Source organism: Odocoileus virginianus, chromosome 12 (assembly GCF_023699985.2).
Source record: "Odocoileus virginianus isolate 20LAN1187 ecotype Illinois chromosome 12, Ovbor_1.2, whole genome shotgun sequence".
NCBI classification, from domain to species: domain Eukaryota; kingdom Metazoa; phylum Chordata; class Mammalia; order Artiodactyla; family Cervidae; genus Odocoileus; species Odocoileus virginianus.
In genome coordinates, this window is record NC_069685.1 from 17,424,344 (window position 1) to 17,450,104 (window position 25,761).

Below are 25,761 nucleotides of genomic sequence, written 5' to 3' on the forward strand. Positions count from 1 at the left end.
ATCACGGCTCTTGGAATTATCAGTGTGGGGACCATGAGAAATAACCAAAACACCGGGTTCCACTGGTAGCAGTATAATTTAATCTGGTCAAGGTCAAGGACACTTCACAAACAAACTTTAGTAAAGTGATGGCTAATTTATCCTCACTTCTCACAGTATAGAAGGTCAGATCTGGGAGTCTGGGTGTGGGCTTTGTCCTTTTGAGTCTGGGTCACAGCGGACAGGAGTGAAGTTGAAGGTCCTGATGGGGAAAGAAACCTGAGTGTCCATCCACAGTGTGACCTTGACGCTACCCTCATTCTTTGTTCTGTGTCTCTATCTCAGATGCTTTTTTTAAAAAATTTATTAGCGTATAGTTGATTTACAATGCTGTGTTAGTTTTAGGAGTACAGCAAAGTGATTCCGTTATACATATATTCATTTTCAGATTCTTTTCTCATGTAAGTTATCACAGAAGACTGTAGGCTTCCCTGTGCCCTGCAGTAGGTCCTTGTAGATTATGTATCTTATATACAGTCATGTGTGTATATTAATCCCAAGCTCCTGATTTATCCCTCCCTCCCACCCCACCTTTCCCTTTGGTAACCATAAATTTGTTTTTGATAACTGTAAGTCTCTTTCTGTTTTGTAAACAAGTTCATTTGTGTCATTTTTCCCATTAGATTCCACATAGGAGTGATGTCAGATATTTGTCCTTCTTAAACTGAGTTACTTCTCTTTGTATAATGATCTCTAAATTCACTCAAATGCTTCTGAGCTAGCATTTCCCCCACTCCCACCCAGTTGTAATCTGATTAGAATGGAGAATGTTATCCTCTGTCCTTTCTGCCCCTTCAGCAGGTAAGGAAGATGGCAATGGAACTGTCCTCATTATGATGATGCTTTCAACATACCTTCCCTTCTGTTAAAATGATATGAAAAATGTCAACATTAATGTAGCGAGATAGATACACCCTGTCTAACGAGAAAGCAAGCAAACTTGGTTTTGTGCGACTTCTAAAAGTGTTGATGTTCTCTGAATCAGAAACATGGGAATTTAAAAGGTATTAGGCATAGTTTTGGATAAAGAAAGTGAGACAAAACTAATTTTCAGACTGACTGTTGTTGAGGTAATGAAAACAAAGTCCTTTTGAACTTGTTTGTTGACCCCCACATTTCTCAGAAGCTTCCATGTAAAACCTGCCCACAAATTTTCAACCCGCCCACAAACCTGCTAGCTTGTCTGTTTCAGGACTGGTTTTGTTTGAGAACAAGGTACTGTCTGGATGCGCACTGAAAGTTTTTAAACAGAAGAGGGCACTCAGTCGGAGAGCTTCCAGCACCACGCTCACCAGAAATGCCAGAGAGAGAGAGAGAGAGAGAGAGAGAGAGAGAGAGAGAGAGAGAGAGAGAGAGAGAGAGAGAGAAGAGAGACAGCGTGGCCGGGGGGCAAGCACGTGGAGGAGGGAGGAGCAGAAAACCGAAGCAAAAGAAGAGAGGCATGATCAATTGATGAGGATGCAGAATCAAACCCAACCGCAACTGCAAGTCAGGAAGGAAGCAAATATTCACGCGATTTCTCTCTCATGCTGGAAAGCAACTGGGATTTGGTGCAAGGCATGCAGCTTGAGATTTTGTGTGTCGTACTCTGAAGAGAAGAGTGTAGCTTGAGAGGACTGAAAAGAGTTAGTGCGCTGCATCTAAATGCTTTGTGTGAACAAAGGAAATAAGTCATTGGAAAGATTCTGTCTGTGTATTCCCTGTGTTTACATGGACAAAGGCCAGGCGATGATGAAAGACATAGTTTTGGTCTTACTGCCACTTAGCTCTATTAAAAAAATTTTTTTAACATGGAAATATTTCTGTAAATTTTATTACATTCTATCCTAGAAGGAAAAGTACTATACTGTTTTTTGTTCACATTGGAACATTCCTTTTCAAATATTTTGGGTAAATTATTGACAGAAGTGTCAGAGGATTTCACTTTTCTGGTTGAACCTAAAAAGAAAAACTTCATAAAATCATGGCGCTGGAACAGATTTGGGAGTAATACAGTTCAAGACAAATATTCCAGAATCCCATCAAAAGAATAATTTCTTATTTTTTAGGTTGGAAGTTTTCCCTTCCTAGGAGAACTGCCCACATTGTCCCTCACCTCCCTCTCTCTGGGATGTGTAGACAAGGGTTAACCAAGCTCTTCCTGCTATAAGAAAATCTGTTCAGAACAGCACTGTCCATCAAAAACATAGTGCCAGTTATGGGCACAATTTTCAGTGTTTCAGAAGCCACAGGAAGAAAAGTAAAAAGAAACAGGTGAAACTGTCTTAGTATATTTAACTCAATATATCCAAAATATTATCAAGTCAATATGTTGTCAATTAAAAAAACTGTTATTGAGCTATTTTACTTTTTTGGTATGTCTTTGAAATCCAGAGTGTTTTACACTTATAGCAAGTGTCGATTTTGACAAGCCACACGAAAGTGCTCAAAGGCCTCACATGGCTAGTGGCTACTAGACCGAATAGTGCAGATCTGGAACATATTACTTTTTGGTCATGAAAAAAAAAGCAATGAATCAGTGAAGTGGCAAATTTAATAATGTATCTAAATGATGCACTGCCATCTATAATTTCAAACATAATTTAAAATCGAACATTTTTCAAACGTACCACTCAACTATTAAAATAATTTGTTGAACAGTTTTAAAATACCAAATATCCTTTTCACTCAGAATGGTTACATAATGTTTTCCCTCCTGTGGGTATAAGAACAAGAAAGGAAAGCTTCAATGTGAAAGTCAGCTTTTATTTTTTTCACTTTCAACAAAATGATTAAACTACTTTAAAAATATACTTATTATTTTTAAAGTTAATTAATTAGTTTTTGGCCGTGGGTGTTTGTTGTTGCTGCAGGCTTTCTCCAGTTGCTGCAAGCAGGGGCTGCTCTTCCTCGCGATGCACAGGTTTCTCACTATGGTGGGGTGTCTTGTTATGGAGCAAAAGCTCTAGGGCTTACTATCCTCAGTAGCTGCAGCTCCTGGACTGCAGCGCATGGGCTCAGTAGTGACACACAGGCTTAGCTGCTCCACAGCACGCGGGATATTCCCAGCCCAGGGATGGAACCTGTGTCCTCTGCATTGACAGACAAATTCTTATCCGTACCAGCAGGGAAGGCCTGTTTATTTTTATTTGTTTGGCTGTGCTGAGTCTCAGTCTTGGCATGCAAGATCTTTAGTTGTAGCATGTGGGCTCTAGTTCCCTGACCAGGAACGTAACCCAGGTCTCCTGCACTGGGAGCATGGAGTCTTAGCCACTGGACCACCAGGGAAGTCCCTGAAGCTATTTTTTGAAACCCAAACCTGGGGAACCATTTGCCCACTGCCTAAGAATCTCATAGACACAAAACTCAAAAACACTAAGGGCGAAGTCTAAGAGGTTGGCGTCTGAGGAACATTTGCTGCTTTGTAGCCTAAACACAGAAGTCAAGGTGAAAATTTATAAGCCATTTATATTAGTTTTATAAATACTATAATAATATTTTAGTTATATTGATGATGCTATTATGGATCTTACATTTCTCCATAAAGATCGACAGGATGCTGCAAATTTTCTTTCATTGAGATGGTTTCCTCTATTCTTAAGTAATGAAATACAAATGGAACGAAGATATTCAAAATAAAATAACTCAAACAATCCAGGAAATACACACTTTTTAAATTCTATTTTTCATTTCATCTACAATTTTACATTCAGAATTGGGTGAATTGTATATGAATAACGTGGTATTACTTCTGATTGGAAAAACTTTTATATTAGTATAATTTAACTTTTATATTTTGTGAGTTGTGTAAACTTAACTTTCCTAAAACTTTAATATGTCTGAATCCTGTCTGTATTGTGGCGCAGGGCTTAGCTGCTCTGTGGCGTGTGGAATGATTTTTGCTGCCTCACGTTGCTCTGTGCAGATGACTGTATTTTTAGTGAATTCTTCGAACTCAGAATAGTGAAATAAAATAAGAAATTATTTAGCATGCTTGTTTACTGAGGACACTTTCGTAGCTGCTTCCTCCACCCCAACCCCAGTCCTTTACTTTGGGTACAAAGTCAGGTCAGCATCAGATTCTTCTCCCATAGTTATTCCACAGGTGGGATCCCTGGGTTAAATATGGTCTCCCACTATCTCAGTTGGCTTTAAATAACCAACATCTAAATACCAGAAAGGTCAGTCTAAAAACCAAATGTCATCTGCTTATCTTTGCTGCCATGTTAGCATGGCTCCTTTTTTTTAAAAGATGTTCTCTAGATACTGGCTATTTCATGGATTTGCTTTCTTTGTCACTATTCATTCTTACGTTTGTTACTTCATAGAGTTAAAGATTTTTTATTTTCGCTAAAAATTTCCCCTCAAAAAAAAGAGAAGGACATCCTACTCTCCCTTTAGGAGTTTCTTCACCTTCCACTCAGATCTACTTGCATAAATCCCACATTCAGGGAGACAATAAGGTGTAAATGTCTATCATAAAAGATAGCAAGTGCTTCTTTCCTTTTGAAAGTCTTTCCTCCCTCCCTCCCTTTTCTTTTTAAAAATTTATTCTTTATTTTTTCCAGTTTTATTGACATATAATTGACATATATTGCTGTTGTTCAGTTGCCCAGTCGCATCCAACTCTTTGCAACCCCACAAACTGCAGCACACATATAATCCTGTATAATTTTATTTATTTGTGTATGTATTTATTCGACTGTGCCAGGTCTTTGCTGTGGCATGCAGGATCTTCAGTCTTCATTGTGGTATGCCTAATTTCTAGTTGCCGCCTGTGCGATCTAGTTTCCTGACCAGAGATAGAATCTGGGCCCCCTGGGCTTGGAATCTTAGCCACTGGACCACCAGGGAAGTCCCTAACATTGTATAATTTTAAGATGTACTAAGTAACAATTTGATATATGTCTACAGTGTATCTTTCTTTTTCTAGATTCCATTCAAGTTAAATGCCACTGGATCCAATAATGTCCAAGCAGCCCTAGCAAATGTTTGGACTCAAAAAGTTACCAGGTGGAAACAGCAGCAGTTATAACCTATCTATACATTTACAATTCTGCCCATTCAACTAACATCTTTGTATACACACATAGCCTTGTTGTGCCCTCCGAGAGTCAATGATCTGCGTCTTCAAACTTGCCCTCTCTCTCCAGCAAGAAGTAGTGTATGCTATGAGTGAAGCTTTTTTCTGTTTTTCCTCTTTCGAACATTCCTTTTGAAGGATGTTTATCTTATTTTTTCTCCACCATTGTATATTTAGGCGCATTGAGGAAATTTAGATTTATTGTTTAAGTTATAAGGTAACAAGGCACCCTCATCCATCCTGATCATGAATTGACATAAAGATCCTGGAGCTGGGACAGGGATATGGGTGGCTACATAGTGGTTTGTTGTTCAGTCATTAAGTCGTCTCCGACTCTCTGCAACCCCATGGACTTCACCGCACCAGGCCTCCCTGTCCTCCACTATCTCCCAGAGTTTGCTCAAACTCACGTCCGTTGAGTCGGTGATGCTATCTAACCACCTCATCCTCTGCCGCCCCTTCTCCTTTTTTCTCCAGTCTTTTCCAGCATCAGGGTCTTTTCCAATGTGTCAGCTCTTCACATCAGGTGGCCAAAGTACTGGAGCTTCAGCTTCTGCAACAGTCCTTCCAATGAAGATTCTGGTTGATCATTAGTGGCTCGACAAGGGCATTTTTGGAATTGTATGTATGGGAAGAAGACTACGTGTATTAGCATAGTGGTGGGAGAGGCAGCAAAGAATATAGTGAACAATATTTTTCTTTCAACTTTTTTCTATTCTTCTGGAAATAGCACTCATGTTATAGGTCTACTTTCTACCTATGAGGCCCATGGACACGTAAGGATGTGAGCCTGAAGCCCATAGTATTTCTCATGGTGGCAAATAACTTGAGAAAATAAACCCAGACAAGAGAAGTAGAGAAGAAAGATGGAGAGGGAGCATCCTGAAAGTGAGAGGTTTTGTTCCTGTTGTCCTTCCCTGTCCTATGGTTTGCATATGTAAGCCAATAAATTAATTGCCATATTTGGCTAAACTGGTTCAAGTTAGTTTCTGTCATGTGTCACTGGGAGCCCAGCTAATTCAATGGATGAAGTGAAAAGTTCTTTCTTCTTTTATCTTTTTTTACCAAAGCTACAAGGATAGTTCTACAACCTTCACCTCTAATTCACTCTCAGCACAAGCTATTCATACCATACTGAGAATGATCTTCGAATTTCATGGAGGCTAGAAAAAAGACATGGATTTATCCTCTTAGTGTTTTAAAAGTTTTAAAATGGTCATGTGTTATTTTTGTAATAAGATAAATGGTTAACTTTATTCTAAAAAATTAAATCTTCAGATAAGAAAGGATAAAATCCGTATTTCTGTTTGAGGACCCCTAATTTCTGGATAAGTGTTACAGTAAAGCAATCTCCATTTTAAAGTATTTTCCCAAATTTTGCTCAAAATTGTTAACACAGCAAGGAAGTTCCCTTGTCATTTATTTCGGCTCTCATAGTGACGGTGGTCTGCCTGGTTTTGTAGGCAAAATGCTCTATGGTTTTACTTAAAAGTGTTGTAGGAAGGGGGACCCCTTCCAGGGCTTGAAACTGGGCTCTTGACTAACACTCGGAAATGACTTGTCCGAGGAGACACATGTGCTGACAAAAGAAGAGATTTTATTGGGAAAGGGCACTGGGGTGGAGAGCAGGAGGGTGAGGGAACCCAGGAGAACTGCTCTGCTGCATGGATCATGGTTTCGGGTTTTATGGTGATGGGATTAGTTTCCGGGTGGCCTTTGGCCAATCAATCAAATTCAGAGTCTTTCCTGGTGGTGCACGCCAAGATGGATGGATGCTAGCGAGAGGGATTCTGGGAAGTGGACGGACGCGCGGTGTCTTCTTTCGACCTTTCCCGAACTCTTCCGGTTGGTGGTGACTTACTAGTTCCCTATTCCTTATCAGGAACTCCTATCATAAAACAACTCATGCGAATGGTTACTATGGTGCCTGGCCAGGGTGGGTGGTTTCAATCAGTGTGCTTCCCCTAACAAAAGTACTTAAAAATGTTTAGCTCTTATTTTCCCTTTGCTTAAAATTTTGTTTAAAGATTCATAATTTTGTAAATAAGCTACCTTTATCTTACTACTACTACTAATGTAAACCAGGTGGGATTGGGGCCTCCCCATCCTTGGTGCTAGCACCCTCATAATTTATAGACTGTGAGAGTCTAGATCCTGCCCAGAGATTTCTGTGAATCCCAGGAAGCTCTTGCTTCCTCAGGGTTCTTTGGGTTTCTACTTTAGGCAAAGATGGCCATTAGGAACACTCTCCCGTTTTCCACTGCGTTCCTTATCTGACAAGTACTTTGTGATGTTAGTAACTTTTCCCAGGATGTGTGAGATTGCTGGAAGGATGAATCTCAGAGGGCATGGTTAGCTTTCCATCTTCTCAACAGCTCCACCCGCCCCCTCCTCTCCCCCTCCTCTCCCTCCCTCTCCAGGGCAATCCCTTTCCCTTCCTTGTTCTAGGCTGGGCAGTGATTCCTCTCCCTGAGGTCTCAGCTTCCAAGCAGGCTAACCGTGGAATTTTCCCAACAGAGGAGAGTCTCATTCGCAACAAAAACGATCACACCAGTTGCTAGGAAAAGAACATTTCCCCATTTGTTAAACTAGGAGGAGTATTTGACACCTACCTGGGTCGACAGAGCTCTATCTGACTGACACCTCTGCATCTCATTGATGGCAAAGATTATTTAAAGATGCTTCGGTCTGACAGTCTCCCATTCTTTCCCTCCATGTGGTCCCTTTGAAAGATGTGAGCTGTAAAAAGCGAAAAGCTTCCTAAACAAGTACATGTGTAGAAAAATGTATCTCTGACAGTGGAATATTTTATTTTTTAAATTAATTTTTATTGGAATTTAATTGACTTACAATACTGTGCTAGTTTCTGCCGTAGAGCGAAGTGAATCAGTTATATACACATATATATCGACAACGGAGACTTTTAACTAATAGACTGTGATGTCTTTTAACTAAGTCTTCTAGTAACGTTAACTTCCAAAGCTTCACATTTATTATTTGTCACATTTTTGAGGTCAGTTGATATTATTATCTTTATTTAAAAGACAGGAGATCTAAGATACAAAAAGATTTGTAATCAGTTACAAACACATGATTTTATATTTCTTGGTGTCCTGGCATCATTTCCAAGGTGGTTTCAAACCACAGGTGGCGAATTATGAGCTTTAAAGATCAGCTTTTACAGTACAAATGTCCTTAGTAAAACTCAGAGAAGCCAAAGTCAACATTTACCCCCAAGTAATTCACATTCCAACTCTGGTACTTGAATAACTCCTTATTCAGGAAGTTTTTCAGCGCCACCTGGGGGAGTTCTTACAGTGAAGAACTTTGCTGAAAATGGTAAAGACAGTTTAAGAGTGTAGAAAAGTTATTCAGGTATTCATGGATATGCATTTCTTTTATTTCTTTATGAAACTGTGAAAATCAAATCAATGTAACTCAGTAATTTGGTAGGGGGGCAGCATTATCTGATGTTTGACTATTTTTTGAGTGACTCATAAGTACCAGGCACTATTTTGAGCCACTGCAAAGACATAAAGTTGTGTAAGATAATGTCCCTGTCCTCAAGAAACTTTCAATAGGGAGGCGGTAGTGGTGAAATGATAATAATAATAATAATAACTAACCCTTATGGAGTATTCTATCATAGGCACTCTTCTAAGTGTTTCTCATCTAAAACTTTTACGAGTAGAAAAAGAAAGAAAGATAAGCAATAATAATAGGTAATATTTCTAGAGAATAGGCTTGTGGTTGCCACGGGGGAGGTAAGCAGAGGGAAGGATGATTGGGAGATGGGGATTGGCAGATGCAAACTAGTACATATAGGATGGATGAACAACAAGGTCCTACTGTATAGCACAGGGAACTGTAGGCAGTGACCTCTGATGAACCATAATGGGAAAGAATGTGAAAAAGAATATATATGTATAACTGAGTCACTTTGTTGTACAGCGTAAATTAAACACAACATCCTAAGCCAACTATACTTCAGTAAAATTTTTTTAAAATTTTAAAAATAGGCAATATTTATTGAGCACTATCACATGCCAAGACTTTCCTAAGTGCTTTACATATATTAGTGCATCTAATTTTCATTTACAGCCTAGAAGGTAAACAGTATTATTTTACAAGCTAACTAATTTAACCGTTACAAGTTCATTAATTTAATTAGGACTTATCACTGTTCCTTTTTGCAGATGTAAACTGAGGTGTAGAGAAAGTGATTAAATAACATGGCCGTGGTTACATATTAGTAAATGGTGGAGCCGGGAGTCAAAATGCTATCACGGGTGCATTTACTTTACATGAATTCAGCTCATAGGAACTGAGGCTAAGAGGAGAATTTAAATGGGAAGGGCAGTCCCTCTTCTCCTTCTACTCGGCTGTCACTCACTTTGGAGGGAGTGCATTATGGGAGATGAAGGACTGTCCTGTTGGGCTTCTGTGACTCACAGCGTGGGCAGTTCGCCAAGCCAAAGGTGATCCTTGGCGGCTCAGACAGTAAAGAATCTGTCTGCAGTGTAGAAGCCCCAGGTTCCATCCCTGGGTCAGGAAGGTACCCTGAGAAGAGAATGGCTACCCACTCCAGTAGTCTTGCCTGGAGAATCCCATGGACAGAGAAGCCTGGCGGGCTACAGTTCATGGAGTCGCAAAGAGTAGGACACGACTGAGCGACTAACACTCAGAGTGCATTTAGCAGGGTTCTTCCTTTCAGGGCAACTCATCTCGGCTAGGGTACAGCCGTGGATGTCTTTTGATTATGCTGAAAGAGAGTGCTGTTGATCTCAGGAGAACAGTTATTAATCTCTGAATTGCCACCTTCTTAGGAAATTTTGAGAGTTTTTTGCACTATAACTTTTTTGGTCCTTGCTCACTGACTTTGGAGCCTAACTCCTGAGTAAGATGTAAGGTAGGCTTCCCCAGGGGCTCAGCAATAAAGAATCCGCCTGCAATGCAGGAGACCCAAGCTCGATCTTAGGTCCGGAAGATCCCCTGGAGGAGGGTATGGCAACCCACTCCAGTATTCTTGCCTGGAGAATCCCCCCACGGACAGAGGAGCCTGGTGGGCTGCAGTTCATAGAATTGCAAAGAGTCGGACAGGACTGAAGCGACTGACCATGCACACAAGATGTAAGACTGCTGTATACAGTGACAATAAACTAAGGACAAATACTGCGTCATTGAGGAGTTAAGAACCGACAAAAGCTACAGTGAGTCGAAGTGGGGCAAAAATCGTATTTACCTTGGGGAATAGAGATCTGTTGTGAACTCATGAAAAACTTCATAAATTGAGAGGACGTTTGAGGCAGCCCTTGAAGGATCTGTAGCTCTGACAGCCAGCGCAGCAGAGAAGTGAAGTGTAGAGGAGGATCCTGAGTGGAGGCAGAGGGGTGGGAACGTTCAGGGTGTGATCCCCGAGGCCTGTGGGCTGCCCGGGCCGCGCCTCCACCAAGGGAGGTGGTGGGAAGCTGACCTGGAGAGATGCCATGGGTCCTTACACAGAGGCCGCTGTGGAGGAGGGAAGTTTTCCTCTTAGGGTACCTGGCTGGGTCTGAGAAGTAAACCAACACAGCAAGACTGACAGGGCAAAAGCATACACACTTATTTAATATAAATTTTACAGGACATGAGAGTTTTCATACAGAAATGAAGACCCAGAGAAACAGACCAGTGTGCTTTTAGGCTATGCTGGATGAAGAGTAGGCTTTCCTGGTAGCTCAGACAGTAAAAAAACTACCTGCAATGCAGGGGGCTTGGGTTTGATCCCTGGGTTGGGAAGATCTCCCAGAGAAGGGAAGAGCTACCCACTCCAGTATTCTTGCCTGGGAAATCCCATGGACAGAGGAGCCTGGCAGGCTGCAATCCATGTGGTCACAAAGAACTGGACAGGACTGAGTGACTAACACTTTCACTTTTGGATAAGAGTGGACAGTTGAGTATGTTCAGTTAAGGAATGCGAGGTAACTGTAAGAAACTAGGGGAAAGTTAGCAAGGCCTCTGGTTATCATTCCTCTTGGTGTCCCTTTGTCTTTGGAGATAAGGATGCTCCCTTCCTGGGGATAGAGAGGTCACATTTCACAGGAGAGTTTTAGGGTTTGTTTCAGGAAAGAAGGGGTGGGGGAAGAGGAGTCAGAGTGACCTTGCTTCTTGTATTTAATCAAACTCCTTCAGTTTAAAATATTTAGTATGCCAAGGTGCCATATTTTGGGACAGTGTGTTCTGAAACTCACCACCCTCAATGCCAAGTTGAGGAGTTTGTACTCAGAGGTTCTGAGCAACGACATCATCAGGACTATGCTATAGTGAGATTTATCTGGCAGGGATGTATAAAACCAATTGGGATTGGGGATAGTATTAAGCATACTAGTTATAGGTTTAATGCAGTAATCTGGGAAAAACAGAGTCTTGTAGGAAATATTTTGGTTTGCAAAAAATGGAAACCAAAAAAAAGGAAATAAATAAACAAACAAAAAAATGGAAACCAACTTGATGTAACCTAAGCTGAAAGGAGAGTATTATAAGGGAACCAGCACATTTGGAGAACTTTGGGGTAGGTGGACAGCTGGGCCTAAGGTTAATAAACTTTAAGTTCAGTGCTTCTTAACTGACTGCTAAGGAGAACCCAGAATGAGTCTCACCAACATGCTCACATGGATGAGTGTTTTGTAAAATTTGTTAAAGTAAGACTTTTCAACCACAGTTGGTTCAGATCTGTCTTCTTTCTCTACTCACTCATTCTTGTAGTCTGCACCAGCCATTTCTGGCTATTTTTTCTCTTGGGAGAGTATTGGAAATCTGCCTCCACACCTTACCTGAAGCTGCGGACGACTTCAGTATTTTGCTACAGTTACATGTTCTTTTTTCAGGTTCACGTGTCAGATGAACCATCACCAATCCTTAGATGGAGCATTTAAACACACATGCCAACTTATTTCACTTCAGGCTCTCCATATAATAGGACAGTTTCTCCACTGTCAAACTGTTCAAGACTTGCAACATAGGTGCAGTGATAAGATGAGGATTCTAAAAATATGTATTATGAAGATTCAGAAGAGAAACTCATATACAAATGAGTGGTAAAATATTTATTCAAAAGATTCATAAAGCTTGAATGTGCATTTTAACTGTAATTTGAAAAGGCATTTTGGAATATTTCAAGAGAATAAATAAGAACTAGATTCCTGATTTGAACAGATATGAAGAGTACCTTTTTATTTTAAAATTTAAATTTGAAAATTATTGAATTTGTCAATTTTAGATAAATATATTTATTCAGACAAAAATTAAAGGACTATGAGACAAAAGTGATAAAGATGATGGTTACATCAAAAATAGAAATCGAGATCATAATTTCAAAACAAATCAAAGCAAACATTCAAAGGAAAAGATAAATTTGAAAATAAGTAATGAGAAGGTTTTGGATTATACCAGAGTTGACAGGAATGACTCTAGGAATAAATTGGCAAAATATGTAAGTACATGACTGATTTGACATTAAAAAGTGACATCCATAGTGATAACATGATTCATCATCACTACTCACTGAACATCAAATAGCAACTAATTTTTTTTTTGTCTAAGAGGCATTTAAAAAAATTTTTACTTAAGTATATTGATTTAAAATGTTGAACTAATGTCTGCTATACAGCAAAGTGACTAACTTGTACACATACATATTATTTTTCATATTCTTTTCCATTATGATACAGGATATTGAATATAGTTTCTTGTGCTATACAGTAAGACCTTGTTGTTTATCCATCCTATACATATCAGTTTTCAAATACTGTTTTCAAAGTCAAAGAATATCTAAGATTAGTCACAGTGTATGAAAACTGGAATAAACTAAAATCTTACTTCTATATGAAAGAAATGTGATAGAAATTCCTGCAAATTGAAAACTTTCCTAAAATGTATATATTATCAATAATAAGTTATAAGGCTAACAGAAACACTTCTAAAGTATCAGTAATAAAAACCAAATTTTAATATTCTAAGCTAGAGGAAAAAAATGATCTTTCTATTCTTTCCATGAAATTAATATTGCAAAATCATCATGAAGAAGAGAGTATGTAGCCAATGAATGTAGGAAAATTATTTTATTGGCATATCAAATAGTTAATTAAAAAATAGAGTATATTTTAATTTTCTTTCTCCATTCAGGCAACCAAATAACAATGCAGACACTGTAAGTGGACTCTGGAATTCTCTAGTAGAATGTAAGCCACTTTTAGGTTTGTTGACTTGTGAACTGGGCTCCTTCACCTACTTTATTTTATTTTTGTCATTTATTTTTATTAGTTGGAGGCTAATTACTTCACAGTATTATAGTGGTTTTTGTCATACATTGACATGAATCAGCCGTTGATTTACATGTATTCCCCATCCCGATCCCCCCTCCCACTTCCCTCTTCACCTACTTTAAATCACAGGAGAGCGCAGGATGGGGAGAAGCCGGCCTGACCCGTCGCCTTAGCCTTGGAGATGCTGCAGAAGAAGAGCAGGAGGAAGCTGAGCAGTGTTGAGAGCAGGGACTCTGGAGCCAGTCTGCTTAGTTTCCATGCCTGGCCCCACTACTCACTTGCTGCTGGTCTTGGAAAAATTGTTCTACACCTTCAGTTGCCTCAACTTCATAATCTGCAAAATGATAACACCTTCCTGACTGTGTTGTTATGAGGATTAAAAAAAGCTTAAAAGAAAATACACATTTGATCTACACTATTACTAGATCTACACTAATCTAAATTTCAAAAGCATTTTGTTGGTATTTAGGACTCTGACCAGGGTTTCCCAGGTGGCTCAGTGGTAAAGAATCCGCCTGCTGATGCAGGAGACATGGGTTTGGTCCCAGGGTTGGGAAGATCCCCTGGAGTAGGAAATGGCAACCCACTCCAGTATTCTTGCCTGGAAAATTCCATGGACAGAGGAGCCTGGCGGGGTGCCAGTCCAAGAGTCAAGAGTCCAAGAGTGCCAGTCCAAGAGTCAAACACAATGGAGCACACACACAGGATTCTGACCACATGTCAGCACAGATATTATCAATTACTATACTAATTCATAGACAGCTGAATATTAATTTGAACCATAGAACTATTTTTGTTTCCCTTTCTCCTTTACATTATGAGAGTGTCCAGTCTTTCATATACATTCACAGTATTTTAGAACTCTCCCCTTCCCATTTATTCCATTCTTTTCTGTCTGGCATTCACATTTCAATTATGGTTCTCCTGTGACCTCTTATCCTCCATATTGATTGGATTCTTATCCCGGCCTTAAATTCCCCTTTCTTTTTGCTTAGCAGTCAGTGTCATCAGCAGATAATGGAAAGTCTACTCAGACACAATGAGACAGACAGGAAGAACAGGATATAGGAGCCACAGGCCAGAGTACAGAGAAGATGTTGGCAACCAGAGGAAAAGGGAGTGTCTGGAGAGGCAGATAGGGAACACAGCCAGAAACATTCAGCTGTCTGCAGCAGTGCCTGCTGCGTTAGGCAGAGCAGGGATGCCAACAGAGGTGAGCAGGGCTGCAAGGTTGGGGCCCTGCCCTACGAATTTAGGGGGAATAGGACAGGAGGCTGCTGTCAAGGCTGAAGCAGAGGGCAATACTTTTCATCCTTGATGTTTGGACAAGAACAGTTGAAACAAGGTTGCATTTTAGGTGTATTCAGTGTTAGTGGTTGAGAACACAGGCTCTGGAGGAGTAAATCTCCAATTGCACTATCTACTGCATAACGTTATAAAAAAAATTTTTTTTAATGTTTTTGCCATGCAACATGCAGGATCTTAGTTGCATTCCCTGCAATGGAAGCATGGAGTCTTAAACACTGGGCCACTAGAAAAGTCCCTCTACTATGTAACTTTGAACAAGTGGCTTAATCTCTCATACCTTCAACATGAACTATAGTATGGGATAATTATACAGAATTCATAAGATTAATGAACACAAAGTATCCAGTTATATGTATACTAATAGGAGCCAATATTATTGTTATTATTATATCTATCTAATCTAATAATAATATATCACGTATAATAATAACAATAATGTATTATTATCACTGCTGTTATTTACTACAAATATGATGCTACTCATTCTGATTAGCTGACCGTAGGAAAAACCACCAGAGAAGAAAGTAAATAAATAATGGGAAAAACATGGCTTTTGGTGTGCTTTTCTAACTTTCAGGGTGATCCAGGAAATGAATGGAAAGAAAAATTTCTACTAACTCATTTTATCTTAGTAGCATGAAAGAAACAGCTAAGTGTCTTTGAAAACTAGTCAGCCTGAAGATATGGCAATTTATTTCAGATCTTTCTCCACGGAAGACATTTATCTTTGTGTTTTAATTAACTACTATAGCATTTATCCTGAATTTTATTAAGAAATCAATTTCATTCAGAAACTTTTCTTGCTTGCTTTGCTTCAGTCGTGTCTGACTCTTTGCAACCCTACGGACTGTAGCCCACCAGACTCTTCTGTCCTCGGGATTCTCCAGGCAAGAATACTGGAGCAGGTTGCCATTTCCAACTCCACCGAATCTTCCTGACTCAGGAATCGAACCCACGTCTCTTGTGTCTCCTACATTGGCACGCAGGTTCTTTACCACTAGCACCACCTGGGAAGTGCTAAATCTGAAACTTTAAAGATTAAATATAATCCTAAATCACTAATAAAATATCTTCATATACATTTCACTTGAACTTTTAATTTTATGGGCTTCCCTAGTGGCTCAGATGGTAAAGAAACTGCCTATAATGCAGGAGACCTGGGTTCAATCGCTGGGTTGGGAAGATCCCTGAGAAGGGAATGGCAATCCACTCCAGTATTCTTGCCTGGAGAATTCCATGGAATTATTTAACTTAATGATAAAGATAAGGAGGCAAAATCTGCTTACAAAAGTTGGTTTTACCATTGAAAATATTAGAAATCCTAACCAGAATAAAGTGTAATCCATGCTAAATACTTCAAATATTTTTAAAAACTAATAAAATATTCCTTGAAAGTAATTTATTTTTATTTTTTTGAAAGTAATTTATATGTGGTTAGAATAAATACAATGCTTCCAACTAAAGCACTGTTTTAAAGAGAAGACTGCTTTGTAGGTATATCAAGAACTCAAGTTATGAAACGATTTTAAGTACTTATTTTACAAGAAAATAACATGGTAAAACATGGAAAATACATGGTAAAATTACACATGTAACTCAAGAGGATTTGGTGTCCATTCTATATTAAAAACTTTACACTTTCTGCTTATCTGGTTGCATTTGATGGTACAAATTTCATTCTTAAGAACTATTTCATTGAATTATGGAAACTTAACATGTTCCTCCAAAATTATTTTGGTTTTCATCATTCTCTCAGGCAGGCCTATTATAACTTGATTAACATACAATGTTTAAGAGATTCTGACTTATAAAAGGCAAGATGGTATCTAAAACAAAACATGAGTTTGGGGATTGGGTTCCTTTGCAGACACAGGATATGGGAGAGTTATGAATAATTATCTTTGGAGATGCCCAGAAAGGGCTGGTTGGAGGGATGGATACAGGAACTCACCAACACCAGAGTATAACTGGACAGTTGCCCAGAACCCCTTACTCTTTAAAGAGACAAGAAGAGATTTTTCTGACTGTTCTTATAAAGTTTACATAATTGTTGGTAACCTGTGATTTGCCCACCTGCAATGAGGGAATCCAACAAGTTTAAAACCTATGTCAGTCACTCAGAATTCACTACTGTGTCAGGGCCTTGCGATACCTGGCTTCCAACATGGCCCTAGTGATGTTCATCTTCTGGTGTTATGTCCTTGTGTAGTGCCATCCCACGTTGAGTTAGGAGTAGTCTGTATGACCAGTAGAATACTGGTTAGAAAAGGCAGCATGGCATTCCTTTGTTCTCTTGGATTATTCACTTTGAAAGGGAATAGGGCCTTATTTAATCAACTATAACTCATAGTGCTCAAGTATTTGCCCCAAAATGAGAATTTTCAATTTGGGAGGGACAAATCATTTATAGGCTACCACTTGGAGAATTTAATCTTCTCCTTCATTCCTCATGCTGATTACCACTTCCACCCTTAAAGTAGGTGCTAAGGGGTCCTTCTCCCACTTAACATTCTGATATAAAAGTGATGATAGGGAATTCCCTGGTGGTCCAGTGGCTAAGACTCTGTGCTCCTGATACAGGGGGGCTGGGTTCGATCCCTGGTCAGGGAACTAGATCCCACATGCCACAACTAAGACTCTATGCAGCCAAATGAATAAAAATAAATGTTAAAAAAAATAAAAAAATAAAAGTGATGATAATCTCTTCTTATTTCACCTATCATATTGAAGGCAGGCTGAAGAGTCTAAAAGTGGTCTTAAAAAGAGATTTTCTTAGTGAAAACAAAAGGGAAACAGAAAAGTATGTAAAAAAAGAAAAAGTACAAAATTATTCTACCTAGTATACATATAATCTTATTAATATTTGGTCTCTATATATACAGACCAAATCTGTTCCTAACTTAGAAATCAGGGCTTTGTTGCACACTCTTTAATATGTCATGTTATAGTCATGGAGATAACAGTAGTACTGAATATTAATTCCTTACAAATATAAAAAATGGACAATAGTGAACTTATGCTCAGGCGCTTAAGTCGTATCCAACTCTTTGTGACCTCATGGATTGTAGTCCATCAGGCTCCTCAGTCCATGGGATTTTCCAGGCAAGAATACTGGAGTGGGTTGCCATTTCCTACTCCAGCGGGTCTTACCAACCCAAGGAATGAAACTGAGTCTCCTGCATTGCAGGCCAATTCTTTACAGTTCCCTTAAGTGATAGGCTATTTTACAGGAAATAGGGCATTAGAAATACTGCCCTAGAAAGGATGCTGTTTAATGTATGAAAGATTTGAATGTTATAGGGAAAGTCGTTCAGTTGTGTCGGACTCTTTGCGACAGCACGGACTATACAGTCTATGGAATTCTCCAGGCCGGAATACTGGAGTGGGTAGCCTCCTCCAGGTGATCTTCCCAACCCAGGGATCAAATCCAGGTCTCCCCCACTGCAGGCAGATTCTTTACCAGCTGAGCCACAAGGGAAGCCCTTGAATGTTGTAAGACTTTATAAATTCTTTAATTTAGAAAAGTGGCAAGAGTCGCTATGTTTTAAAACTCAGGAATCTCTAAAACTTCATCAGAGTTCAGAGGATCTCTTTGACCCTGTTTGCTATCCAGATTTCCCCTATGTTTAAAGCAAAAATCTCTTAAGAAAAAAAGTATCCACAGTTGCTTTTTCGGATAGGAAAGAATCCTCTCGCAACCCTCCTGGCATCCCAGTAAATATACAGGCATTATTAAATTTAAAAAAGAAAGAGAAGATCATTAAACTTCTCGCTCTTCAGAGACTTCTATCAGAGGGCCTCCTATGATTCTTTGAAGTTTGAGCCTTACTGTAGCGTTATTTCCACGGTTCCCACGTTACTTTCAAGAACAGCTATTTCTTATAATCCTCAGGTTTTTTCCTTCGCTCAGGACTGACGGTGGAGCCTCAAACAGAGTGACTGGACCTGGGAAACGAACCAGCTGAACACTGTGCCGGGTCCATCGGAGTGCGGCTGCAGGAGCCCGGGAGGGGACCAGAATCGGTCCCCACGCGCACTGGGACAGTCTCGGTTCTTTGTTGAATAAACACAAGAAAACGCGGCTTCTGCCAAGCGTGTTGGTGGGGGAATAGATTGAGGCGTTTATATGCATAACTGTGCGTAAGAAAGATCATTAACGAGGCGCTACAAACGCAGTGCAACCCTGGGCACCGTGTCAGGGGCTTTTGTGTACTTGGAGGCGCGTGAGTGCCCTGCTCAGAGATTCCTCTTTGTGTGAAAGGGGGGAAACCAGAAGCTCTCCGCTACAGCTGGGTTTTCCTTTTCTTTCGAATTCGCAGGCTCCCAAATACTCCCGCACCAACACTCTCCCGCATTTCCGCACCGACAATCCTCAGACTTCAGTTACTTCTTCGTCCGTCGCCGACCGAGCGAGGAGCGACAATGGCTCGGTGCGGGCATCCGCAGCTCCCCGGGGCCAGAGCCAGGGGACGGCCCGCCGCGCTCCGCAGCTGCGCGCTGAGCCCCGCCGCCCGCCCGTCAGCAAACGCGGGCACCAACCGTCGCGCGGCCCGGCCGTTGGGCGGGTGGTAATTTCTGGGAATGGGGCGGGGTCCGCGGTGTACAAGGCCGGGCGTTTGCAGGCTAGCGGGAGGAGGAGGAGCAGGCTGCGCGGAGGGGCGCGGGCAGGGAGGGGCGTGGCTCCCCGGGCGTCACCGGCCGGGGAGGCACCGGGGGCGGGGCCGGCGGCGCGCTCCGGCCCGCCCGCGCCCCCGCCTTCCACTTAGTCCAGGCTTCGGAGTGGAGATGCTGGAGACCCGGGCTAGGAGTTTCCATAACCTCCGGCCCTCAGTGACTGTCAGGCTGCCCGAGGGCCGGGCCGTCCCTGCAGAAGGGCGGGAGTCTAGAGCACGGGGATGGGGTGACCGCCCGGGCCCGCGGGGGCCCTCAGAGAGGGGGCAGGGGCGTGTGAGTGCGGTCCGGGCCGGCGGCCGCTGCAGGTGCACGCGCGGCCCCGCTGCCCCCCACGCGCCGGCCCGCGTTTGGGAGCCCCCGCGCCAGTCCCAGGCCGGGGTCGGAGTCGGGAACAGGCTGGCCAAGGCGCCGAGCAGGAAGCGGGACAAGTGGCGAGAGTCTTTACCTGAGAAGGCGGGCTTGGGAGAAGTTGGGGGGCTACAGGGCGGGCGAGACTCGAGACGGCCACGGAAGCACGTTGGGCGGGCTGGTGCGGGCCCAGGGCGGCGGGGCCCCGCCGGGTATAAATAGCCGGCCGGGGTTTGACAGGCGCGGCGGTGACTGGCGGTGCCGCCGCTCCCCCCCACCCCCCCGCCCGCCGCCGCGTGGGGAGGGGAGGAGCGCTCGGAGCGGGCGGGGTGGGGGAGGCGGACTCGAGTGTCCTGGTGGCGGCGGCAGGAGGCCGAGGGGGAGGAGCCGAGGCGGGGGGTGGAGGGCGGGGGCCACCATTGCTCCCCGCGCCGCGCTCAGTGTCGCCGCCGTCGCCTCGGCGGTTAGGGGGTCGGTGAGGCGGCGCGGGCGGGGGGCTCTGCGCGGGGCGGCGCGCCGCTGTTTTGTCTCCTCCTCTCCCAGTGGAGCGGCTCGGGCAGCCGGGGAGGCCCCGGCTCCCTCCGGACGCCGCGGCGGCGGCGGCGGCTAGTCCGCGGCCCTGCCGGGAGGGAAAGCGACGCGGCGGTCTTCCCGGGCGACGCGGAGAGCAGGTAAGAGCGCGGGCCGCCGAGGCTGGTGGGAGGGAGGGAGCGCGGAGGGTGCGGCGAGAAAGGCTTGCCGTCCCGGGTGCCACCGCCTCTCTCCGCGCCCCCGCCCGGCGCCTGTGTTGTTTGCTCCGGGGTTTGCGGAGGGTTTTCCGGAGGCTGTGGCGGTGACACCGGCCGGGAGCTGGGAAAGGGGGCTGAGTGCCCCGGGGCAACGGTCGGGGAGCTGGACTTGGAGAAAGGGGAAGGCGCGCGGCGCGCCCGCCCGCGAGGAGCGCGGGGCGCGGAGCAGGGCTGAGGGAAGAGGTTACAGACCCCGGCGCGGGGGATGGGCCGCGCGCAGCTGGTCTGGCTGTGTTTACATCGCCGCGCGAGTCACCTCTGCCGAGAAGCGGACTGAACTGACCCGCCTTATCCCGCGAGGAGGCCGGGGCGGGGGTCCGGCCCTAGAGGAAACGCGTCCTGGGAGGGTCGGGTAAGGCGGGAGGCGGCGGCCGGCGCCGGGGCAGGGCGGCGAGCCCGGGGCGGGACCCGGGAGGCTGCGGCCGCGTGGAGTGGCGTGGACGGCTGGGGAGCAGTTTCCTCCGCCGTCGGGCCTCCTAGCCGCCTCTTACCTTTCCTGCCCTCTGCGGCTAGCTGGCACGGCAGGTTGTACTCGGTCATTCTTTTATTCTCTCTCTCCACCCCGGCCCCCCGCTGCCACTTCCCCCTGTTCCCGCGGGAGTGGGGAGGCTGGGCTCTGACAGGAATCTGGTTTTTAAACAAAACAAAAACGGGCTTGGTAACACGCGCGTCCAGTGACCGCCTTATGGAGCCTCTCTTCGTGAAGCTGGCCCTCAGGGACCGTGTTCCTGGATGTTGGAGGGTGGGGGGGACGCGGCAGGAGGACGGGGAAGGCTTGGGTAGGGCTGGAACTGACTGCCTGAGCAGCTTTCCTAGCTTGGCAGCCGAGTCCCCTCTCTACTCTACTGGGGCATTTTTATTGCATGTCAGTAGAGGACAGAGAAAATATTCCATTACCCCAAGAGTGATCTAGATCGAATCGTTACTAATGTTTCTCATGTGCCAGCATCCTGGGCTCTTTTTTTGTAGGAGCTAGCTACGCTGCAGAATAGCCTTTAAGTTCATAGTACTTAATGAAAGAAGTAAGAGGCGAACACTTGATTGTACAACTGTGAATTTCACCCCCTATCTTGTGTTTAGCAACATTTATTTCAACTGTGTGGTTTAAATTTTAATCCGGTGATGATAGAACAGTAATCTGGTGTTTAGTAATCAGACTTGCCTTTCTTTTTAACTGTGAGTCTGTATCGTGAGATAAATTATGCACTTTGTCTAGTGCTGTGGTCACAGAATAGTGCCAGAATGCACAGAAGAATGTCTTCTTTACAAAGATAGGATTGGATATTTGAATTTCAGAATTTCTTCTTTTCTTCAGAAGGTAGAATGACATTATATAAGGCTGGAAGCTGATTGCATTTAAAAGGGTTTAGGAATAAGGTCTAAATATGATGTAATAGTTTACAAAGTGAGTTTATATGAGTATTACTGAGATAGCTTCTAAAAACATGAAATAGGAAATTCATATATCTTGGGCATTTGAAATTGGACAATTTAATGTCAGTATTTTTTTAAACTTAGTGATTGAACTAATTGATAAATGATTACTTTTCATTTCAGACATATATACTCATTTACAAAATAATCACAGTAGGTTGGAAAGAATTTGTAACTTTGAGATTTTTCTATCCTAAGTAGATAGATTGGAACTGTGGCTGTGGTAGGTTCTTATCAGTGTTGATGGCTTTACCTGCTCACAGATTGTACACCAAGGTTTATTGTCCTTGATGATAATAACAGCTTTGAGATATAATTAACCTACCATTCAATTCACCAACTTAAAGTGTACAGTTCAGTGGTTTTTAATATATTCACAGAGTTGTGAAACTATCACCATAATCAGTTTTAAAACATTTTCATTATCCCCGGAAAGGAACCTCATACCCATCAACTGTTACTCTCCATTTTCCTCCAAAACCCTCAGCCTTAGGCGAGCACTGATTACCTTCTGTCTCCATTCTGGACAGATTACATAAATGGAATCTTACAATGTGTGATCTTTCATAACTGCTTTCTTTGACTTAGCATAATGTTTTGAGAGTTCATTCATGTTGTAGCATGTGTCATTATTTCATTTCATTTTTATTGCTGAGTAATATTCCATGGTATGGATGGATATACCACATACTATTTATCCATTGATTAGTTGATAAACATTAGAGTTTCTACTTTTTAGCTATTACAAGCAATGCTGCTATGCACATTTTTCTACAAGTTTTTGTGTGGATATGTTTTCATTTCTCCCGGGTATATACAGTTTTTTTTAAAAATTAGTTTTTTGAGTTATTTAATACCCCAAATTAATTCTGGATGCAAAATTTAATAATTTGTTAGTAAATATATTAAGTTGTTAAATTATCACCACAAGCCAATTTTAGAACATTTTATCACTTATAAAAATTCTTTCTAGTCTTTTTGCAGTTAAGCCTTATTCTCACTCTTGGCCCCAGTCAACTACTGGTCTGTATTTTGTTTCTATAGATTTTTCTTTTCTGGGTATTTCATGTAAATGGAAACATAGAATATGTAGTCTTTATCATCTGGCTTCTTAACATAATGTTTTGAGGATTCATCCATATTGTAGCATGCATCAATATTTTGTTCCTTTTTATTGCTGAATAGTATTTTGACGTATGGATATACCATATTTTGTTTATCTGTTGACCAGTTGATGGGCATTTGGATTGTTTCCAGTTTTTGACTGTTGCAAATAATGAAGCTTGAAAGTTTAAGTCTTTAGTGTGGACATATGGTTTCATTCTCTTGGATAGATGCCTAGGAATAGAATTTCTGGGTCATCTAACTTTTTGAGAAACTGCCAAACTGTTTTTGAAAGTGGCCACATTTTATATTCCTATCAACAGTGTATAAGAGTTACAATTTGTTCATACCTTTGCCAACACTTGTTATTGTCTGTTTTGTTACAGCCATTGTACTATGAAATGTTTAACTCTTTGTGATTTTAAATAGCAGTTTTCCTAAAGATGCAAAGTGTTAAGCATTTTTTCATATGGTATTCATATATCCATTTAGGTGGAAAAAGCCATTCAGATCTTTTGCCTGTTGTTGAATTATTATTGACGTGAAAGAGTTTTTATAATACATTCTGGATGCAGGTCCTTTCTTAGATACATGATTTTACAAATATTTTCTCCCAGTCTGTGGCTTTTCTCTCTCTCTTTAATGGGAGCCTTTTGAAGCACCAAAGTTTTAATTTTGGTGGAGCTTAATTTCCCAATTTTTCTTTTATAGATCATACTTTTGTTGTTTCAAGAATTCTACCTCATCCAAGAGCTTAAGGATTTCTTTTTGTTTTCTTCTAGATATTTTATAGATTTTGCTCTTAGATTTATGATATATTTTGAGTTAATTTTTGAGTATGGTACAAAATAAGGGTCTAAATTCACCTGCTGTATGTGGGAAGATCCTCTGAAGGAGGAAATGGCAACCCACTCCAGTATTCTTGCTTGGAGAATCCCATGAACCAGAGGAAGCTGGCGGGCAATGGCCCATAGGGTCACAAAGAGTTGGACATGACTGAAGCAACTTAGCACGCACATAACGGGTTGTCTTAACACCATTCGTTGAAAAGATCGTCATTCCGCATTGCTTGTAAATGTAAAGATTTAATTCCGGACTTGCAGTTCTGGTTCATTATCTGTATGTCTGTCCTGTGCTAGTACCTCTCTGTCTCCATTGCTGTGCTTTATGGTAATTTATGAAACCAAGTAGTGTAAATCCTTAAATTTTGTTATTTTTTAAAATTGTGGCTATTCTGGGTTATTCTGGGTTACATGTAAAGGTTAAAAATTTGACTTGTCATTGTCTGCAAAAAAATGTTTTGGAATTTTGATGGGGAATGCACTGAATCTGTAGATCAGGTTGGGATGAAATTGCTGCCTTATAATATAAATTATTATTATTTTTTAATACAGGAACATGAAATTTTCTTTTTATTTATTGATCTTTAATTTTTCTTGGTGATGTTTTAGAATCTTCCATGTACAAATCTTTTACTTAAATTAAAAAAAAAATTATTGTAAGAACACTTAACATGAGATCTACCCTCTTGAATTAAAGACATTTTCTTTATTTATTTATTTTTGGCTACGCTGGATTTTTGTTCTTGCTTGGACTTTTCTCCAGTTGAAGCAAGTGGGGCCTACTGTCTCGTTACAGTGCTCTGACTTCCCACTGCCGTGGCCTCTCTTGTTGCCGAGGCACAAGCTGTAGGAAGCATGGGCTTCAGTGGTTTTGGTTCCTCGGCTCTAGAGCGCAGGCTCAGTAGTTGTGGCCCGTGGACTTAGTTGATCTGCAGCATGTGGGGTCTTCCTGGACCAGGGATCTGGTGTTCCTGGACCCCAGGGTGTCTTCTGCATTGGCAGATGGATTCTTGGACACTGAGCCACCAGGGAATCCTTTAATTTTTTAAGAATACAGTACACTGTTGCTAACTGTGACAAAATGTTGTGTAGCAGATTTCTTTATTTGGTAGAGGGTTCCTTTTAAGTTCTATTTTATTCAGAGGTTTTTTTTAATCAAACTTTACTGAAGTTTATCAAATGCATTTTCTGCATCTCTTAACATGACAAACTGTTATAGTTGCTCAGGCTGATCCTGGTTTTAGTACTGGAACTCCTGCTTCTTGGGAAACTCTTAGTCCCAGACAAAACAGAATGGTTGGTCACGTTAATGTCTGAGGTGATCATGTGGTTTCTGTCGTTTATTCCATTAATATAGAGTTTTATATTAACTGATTTTTAACAATTAAACCAGCCTTGTATTCCTGGGGTAAATCCCACTTGATCATGGTATATAATTCTTCCTATTTGCTGCTGGATTTAGTTTGCTAATGTTTTGAATGTTTTTGTGTCTATACTTACGGAAGATACTGGTCTGAAGTTTTCTTGTGACTCTTTGGATTTTGTAATGTTTTAATCCCAGAATAAATTGAGAATTGTTCCCTCTTCTGTTTCCTATGAGTTTGTGAAGGATTAAATATATTAAATATATTCATAGAATTCATCAATGAAATATCCTGGGCCTAGATTTTCCTTTTTGGAAAATTCTTAAACTACTAATTCAGTTTCTTCACTGGACCTATTCAGATTTTTTTTTTTTTGCTAAGTTTTGTGTTACTAGTTTTGGTAATTGTGTTTCTAGGGATGTGTCTATTTCATCTAAGCTATTTAATATTTTTGGCATTCTTTTTGTAATAGTCCTATATGTGCTTTTAATTTTG

The 25,761-nt window shown here is 41.7% G+C and overlaps 2 protein-coding genes across 6 annotated transcripts in view; one reads left to right on the forward strand and one right to left on the reverse strand.

The window, feature by feature from the left end:
• Positions 1 to 6,678: 6,678 nt before the first annotated feature.
• Positions 6,679 to 24,119, reverse strand: LOC110147192 (uncharacterized). Its single transcript, XM_070475814.1, has 6 exons — positions 24,078 to 24,119; positions 20,931 to 21,149; positions 18,542 to 20,845; positions 10,344 to 13,738; positions 7,714 to 7,840; positions 6,679 to 6,989 (listed from the first exon to the last, which is right to left on the reverse strand). Exons 1-3 carry the CDS (start codon positions 24,117 to 24,119, stop codon positions 19,595 to 19,597), a joined length of 1,512 nt encoding a protein of 503 aa, XP_070331915.1. The 3' UTR covers positions 6,679 to 6,989; positions 7,714 to 7,840; positions 10,344 to 13,738; positions 18,542 to 19,594.
• ELF2 (E74 like ETS transcription factor 2) overlaps positions 20,187 to 25,761 on the forward strand; it is a 93,239-nt gene continuing 87,664 nt past the window's right edge. For 3 of the 5 annotated variants that reach the window (XM_020908537.2, XM_020908543.2, XM_020908542.2), the window contains exon 1: positions 20,187 to 20,405. The gene's annotated coding sequence lies outside the window, so the exon portion shown is untranslated. Of the gene's footprint in view, positions 20,406 to 20,775; positions 20,875 to 25,761 lie in introns of those variants that run through there. The other 2 variants (XM_020908544.2, XM_020908538.2) reach the window with 2 other exon arrangements.